Source organism: Monocercomonoides exilis (genome assembly GCF_001643675.1).
Source record: "Monocercomonoides exilis strain PA203 chromosome Unknown scaffold43-869231, whole genome shotgun sequence".
Lineage (NCBI taxonomy): Eukaryota > Preaxostyla > Oxymonadida > Polymastigidae > Monocercomonoides > Monocercomonoides exilis.
This window is the reverse complement of record NW_027150588.1, coordinates 25,697-31,887: the sequence shown is the minus strand read 5'-3', so window position 1 is coordinate 31,887 and position 6,191 is coordinate 25,697. Positions and strand designations below refer to the sequence as shown.

Genomic DNA, 6,191 nt, shown 5'->3' with positions numbered 1-6,191 from the left:
AAGGCTGTTGAGCAGGGCAGATTATATGGATGCACTTGCTTCAGAAAACGAAGGAGGATGAGAGAGATGGGAGAATTATGCTCAGAAATCAGAATGAATTATACAATGAAAGAACTTTCAACAGATTAAAGCGCCAATGGAACTGTTTTGCTTCTTGAAAATCAGTTCATTTGCGAAATGAAAAACGCTTCCAATTAACTTTTTGCTGAGTCTTCTGAAAGAGAAGAGTCGGGATAGCTTTACCATTGCTATGAACCAGAGATTGTTTCCATTGCTATTGTCTCTCATTCTTTAAAAAGAATTTTTGTATCCATTTTATATTCTTTTAATTTATTGTTGAATTTGAATGTTATTCCAACCGGAATTTTTGAATAACGCAATTAACAAATTGTCTTTTTCAAAAATCAACACATTTTTGAATTCAAGGATTTTTTTCCACCCTTATTCTATATATTATTTGGTGATTTGTTTTCATCTCTTGCTTTAAATAAAAGATAAAGAAAAGCATAACACTTAATCATATTTCTTTATTTCCTAATTTATATATAATAACCAGCTCCATTCCTGTCGCATTGCCCTCCAAAGAGGAGATTTACCATTTCAACAATAACACATTTTTCCTGGGCTTTGGAAAAAATACTGACAGAAACATCTTTAAGATGAGTGGAACAATAAAATTGATATTCATGCTAATATTTATATTTAATAACATAAATGATATTTATATTAGGTCATCGAATTACGAAAATTAAGTCATGAAATTCAAATATCAACTTATTTCCACTTTTGCCAGCTCTTATCATTGGAAATGGTATTTCTAATTCTTTTGGAAGAGTTCACACACTATTCTGTTATTATCAACAAAAAAATATTAAAAGTTCAAAGATTATTGTTTGATCTTTGAATCCTTCACAACAAAGAAAGAACAATTATACGTTGCTTCTTGACATATATCTTTGCCTTTATGTTATTCAAAAAAGAGTGAACAAATGAATAAAAATTGCTATTTTTGAGTTATTGTTTTTTCTTTTTATCTTCTTACCACACATGTTCTTATAAAATATAATTATTTAAATGAATATGCTTCTGGCTGCAATTCACATTCAAAAATACATGAGAAAGACCACTCGAAAAAGTTCAATGATATTCAATCGTTATTCCATTTAAACAAGTGACTTAAACTTTTCTTATTCTCTGTTTGTGTGATTATTTTTGAAATCATGTTAATTTTTGGATAGTTGGTTATTTTCATGATTTGAGTTACAAACGAAAGAAATTTCATTGATATGTTTTGTTCTTTGAAATTGGTTTCTCGACAATAAACATTTAGAAAATAAACACATTGAAAAGCAAAAATATTAATATTAAAAATATTGGATGAAATTCTATTTTTTGTGAATAAAGCGTAGTTTGAAAAACTTTTCGGAAAAAATAAGAAGTAAAAATAATCACTCATTAAAAATGAAGAAAAGTTTTTAAAACTGAAAGAATGAAATGATAAAGAAAAGAAACATTAAATGGGACAAAATATTTGACTTCAGGCATTTTCATTGAAAAATTATGCACATTTGATGAACTTTTTGTGATCAAGATATTTGGAAAAAATATGTCTCTATTTCGAAATACGTGAGATATCACAACACATTTTGTTATTATATCAATATTGTTTATTTACAGTTGTGAAAATTCGATTTAATTTGTAATCTGGTAAAGTTTAAAAATGTTATAAGTGAAACAATTTTTTTATGCTTTGTGCATAAAAAGCTTGAAAGTCCATATTTCCCACCAAATGAGGGAAAATACGAATTTAAAAGCTTTTTTTTGCGCAAAGCTTTGAAAAATTACTTCGCTCATAACTTTATTTCCCTTTTTCAAATTTCAAAATATATTTGATTGTCAAATTCTTAAACAGGCATCGTTGAAATCAAAACATAAAGTTTTGTGACATTTCATGAATGGAGAAAAATGAATTCATTTTTATTGTGTTTTTTGATCTCAAAAAGTCAATGAAAAGAGCAATATTTTTCAATGAAATAGCCTGAAGGGAAATATTTTGCCCTAAATTTAAGTAATATATTTATTAACGAACTGGTTTATTGAAGAAGAATATTTAACTGTTTTTGTGAAATAGACTGGATAAAAATTATATAAGATCCCAGTTTTTTATTCGATCCCATAAATTTTTCTCATATTGCTTCATATAGAAGCTTGCGTTTGATGATAATTATTTCCAAATAAATAATATTTCGTTGCAATGTTTCATGCTTGATATTTTAGAAAATAAATTCATCATGAGAAAGATCTGTAATTTATCAGTTTCATATTTTGATCAATGTTTTGCTCGTGTTTTCGCGATATTTTGATACCGAATGTTTTCCTTGTTGGAATTTCTTTTGAATTTCCATTTGAAACATTTTTAATTTTTTTTAACCTTGAGAAACAAAATTTTTTCCATCGTTGTTGCACATTACATTTTTTTGATAAACCGGTTAATATTCCGTAAATGATAATAATCAGCAAGATTTGTTGGATTTCTATAATGTATAATTTTGAGCAATATTTTTTAAGAAGCTTGCATTGGAAATTTTTTGTGTGTTAAAAGTTTTGACTTAATAACTTAATGACAACTTTTTCTTTTTCTGATAAAGTTATTTTTTGATTTAAGGTTTCTCCAGATTTTTTATTTGTGACTTCGATGTGATTGTCAAACCAGTTTGTTTTATCTAAAAAAACAACTTATTCTTTTTTAATCCCTGTTTTATTGTAAAAAAAAAATAAAAAATAAATAAAAAAATAAATAAATAAATAAATAAATAAATTAATATATTAAATTTTTCTATTTGTGTCGAGAAAAAAATTACAACTTCAAAAATACAATCCGATATTCGTAAAACTCATTCAATGAAAAATTTCTGGATTTTAAAAGTTGAAATGTTCAATGCAAAATAATGGAAGATAGGGAAAACTGGATTGTAATTTCACATCTCAACTAATTTTTGAGTTATAAAGTGAAATGCTTTTCATTTTCTTAAACATTCACAAAATAATCAGAAACATCTAACGATAAATAATAATGATATTTATCGTTTTGAAAAGAAATGAATCCATAAAGGCTTGTAGCGATATCTTCGTATCCTTCTTTTTCCATCCTTTTAAATATCTTTCTTTTCATGTCTTTTCTTTCTTTTTCTTCGATTTTTCCTTCCTCCTTTCCTTTCAGTCGCTTTGAAATATTCAAAAAGAAGTGAACGCTTTCATATGTCACACCTTCATTCAACGTTGATTGATTCATTTCCTCCAATACAGCATCAATAGCTCCTCCCTTGAACAAGTCTTCAACATGCACATCTTTGCCTTCCGCTGCATTTCTCAAGAAAAAAATGCACTTGTGACTAATTTCTCTGTGATTATTCTTCGCTGCTCCAAATATCTGAACAATGCTGTCGATTAGTCCAGCAAGTACTTCGTTCCACAATGTGTATGAGAAAAAGTAACGTTCAATAACAGTGAACCATCTCCCGATTATAAGTACTTCATTCACTTCTTTTCCTTTTTTCATTTCTTTTCCCTTCCAATCAACACTCTTTGACAGATCTTCCAATTCTCTTCTTGCTTCTCTTCCAAAATGCAGCTCATTCACAATCACTTCTTCCGAGCTTTGGTCGTTGAAAAATCTGTTCATCAAAAATAACTAAGTAGATTGATAGACAAGTTGAGAGAGATTGTTGAGTTCTTGATGATGCTTAATAACTTCTATAACTTCACTCAAATATAGTTCTTTTTCGAAAAACTAATAAAAACAAAATAAAATAAAAATATAAAAAAAATTCAAAAATGAAAAAGAACTTCTCATACATTAAATCTTATATTACACAAAGCTAGCAAAGCCATTTCCATTTCTTTTTGTGTTTCCCCGTTTTCCTCTTTCCTCAGTTTAATTTTCATAAGATTTACTCCACAAATATCAGTTATTTCTTCTGGAATGTCCGTGAATTCGTAATACAATGAAAGATAACATTCACAAAGATCAAAAAGAAGCTTTTCATTCTTTTCCTCTTTTTTCTCATCTTCTTCAATAATCATCTCTTCAAATCCTTTGCACAACGAAGTTTCTTCAAAATGCAGATTACAAACATTCCAACTTTTTGCAATATCCAACGTGTTTCAACAATAAGATTGCATTTTTCATGTAAAGCTTCCTTTCTTCAATCATTGTGTGAATTTCATCAAACAACTCTGTTGTGAAAACGGATTTGAATTCTTCTTTGCAAATTTCTTCCAAAACATTGCTCAATTTTTCGATTTTTTGTTTCTGCTCAGCGTCGGTGCATTTTTCCAATTGCAGCAGTTTTTCTAAAAAATTGGAAAATAAAACAATTAATCATCCGAACAATCGTTTTCTCAAAATATAGATATATCAGGAAATATTTGTTTGTTCGAAAGAAACCGCAAAATTGCAAAATTATTTCTAACAACAAATAAATTCATTTTCGAAATATTCGTGGTGCAATTGAATCAATAGAATTAAAAACAACAAGTCAAACATCTAATAACACATGAGTCCAAAAATCTTCAATTTTCATCAATGTCTTTTGCATCGAAACATGCAAATCTTTATATTAAAAAAATAACTATTTGAGCAATTAAATAAGGGTTTGCAACCTATAATTTTTAAGTTAAGATTTTTGATAGATGATTTTCAGCAGCCAGAGCATGTTTGAGTTACTTTGGCATATAGCAACAGATGCACCCATGCGATTTATAGCACTGCAGAAGAACAGGGATTTTAACCTGGAGATGGAGGAGCAAGTGGCTGTTTTCCAATATTGTTTGCGAAAAGTGAATTGGTGAGTAAAATTATATGAGATTTGAACTTGGTAATAAATTACAAAACATATGGCATAACGCTGGCTGCGATATTTTGATGAAAAATAACTCAAGCAAGATGCAGAAAAAGCTAACAGAATATCCGAAATATTGAATTGAACCTCTTGTTCATTTCGAGGGAAATGTGTTTCACTTGGCATACCTTTTGCTCAGGGCTTGTTTTGCGTGATTTTTTGAGGGAAGGATGATTTTGTGGAAAAGGAAAGGGAATTGGGGGTTGGACAATGGAGGAAGCGAGTTGAACGAAGCACTCAGCTGGTCTTAACAACAATCTCATTTGAATTTTGCACGAATCCTGCTGGAAAGCTATCAGCGAAGACATGGTGTTGAATAAGTCTTTGAAAAGGAGTGGATTTCTTGTTAATTTGGAGAATGTGCTATTTCTTTTGGAATCATGTCCAGCTTCACAATGGATTCTCTGTGCTCGATGATGTTCTTTGCCAGCCATTTATTGTCCAGCTGTCTGAATTTTTTCATATGGCAAGAGGCAATTTTGGAGAACAAGAAAGCAAGTTGGGTTAATAATTACCTATCCATTTAAGATGGAAAAATATTAAAAAGTCAAAAAGATGGTTTGACCTTTTATATTTCATTCATTTTTCTTTAATGACGCTCTTTTAGTGAATACAGATTGGCCACGAACAGGAATGACACGAAAAGAAACCTTTTTAACATTTTTCAAAAGAGTCAGAACTTTTGAGATTATTCATGTTTGCATTGCATTCAACGATGATATTCGTGACTTCTGCCATCTGTTTTGCATGCTGTATAACATGAAAATGCTTAACATGAGCTTGAAAGAGAAAAGCAGTTTGTTTGGCATATTTGTTGAGGGTATTTGGCAGAAACGACTCGTTTATCGAGGCTAATGATCTGGCAGGGCATTCGCGTATAGAACACATTCAGTTTTTTCTATTGAACAACCTGACTTGGAAAAGCTGATATTTTTTATTTTTCTTCATCTTTTTCATCTTTTTCATCTTTTTCATCTTCTTCATCTTCTTCATCTTCTTCTTCTTCATCATCATCATCTTCTTCTTGTTTTCCTTCACCCTCCTCTTCTTTATCCATTTCATCTTCTTCGAATTCTTTAACTTCATTTACTTCGTCTTCATGATAAATGTTGTTAGAAATCTTCACTTGTGCTACAATATTTGAAAAACGACCAATCTACTTCCTCTATTTCTTATTTGGAAAAGAGTTATTCTTCGATGTGAAGTAGATTTGACCTTTCCTTTTGCGCTCCAACAGCCAGCTCAGACTGAAGTTCATTCTGAATGAATGAGCCTTTCATTCCCCATTGA

The 6,191-nt window shown here is 29.7% G+C and overlaps 1 protein-coding gene across 1 annotated transcript; it reads right to left on the bottom strand.

Moving 5' to 3' along the window:
* Positions 1-3,569: 3,569 nt before the first annotated feature.
* MONOS_10016 (uncharacterized protein) lies at positions 3,570-4,083 on the bottom strand (the record flags this gene model as incomplete). The annotated part of the gene is made up of 2 exons (XM_067862423.1): positions 3,570-3,790; positions 3,856-4,083. 2 exons carry the CDS (start codon positions 4,081-4,083, stop codon positions 3,692-3,694), a joined length of 327 nt encoding a protein of 108 aa, XP_067722020.1. The 3' UTR covers positions 3,570-3,691.
* Positions 4,084-6,191: the final 2,108 nt, after the last annotated feature.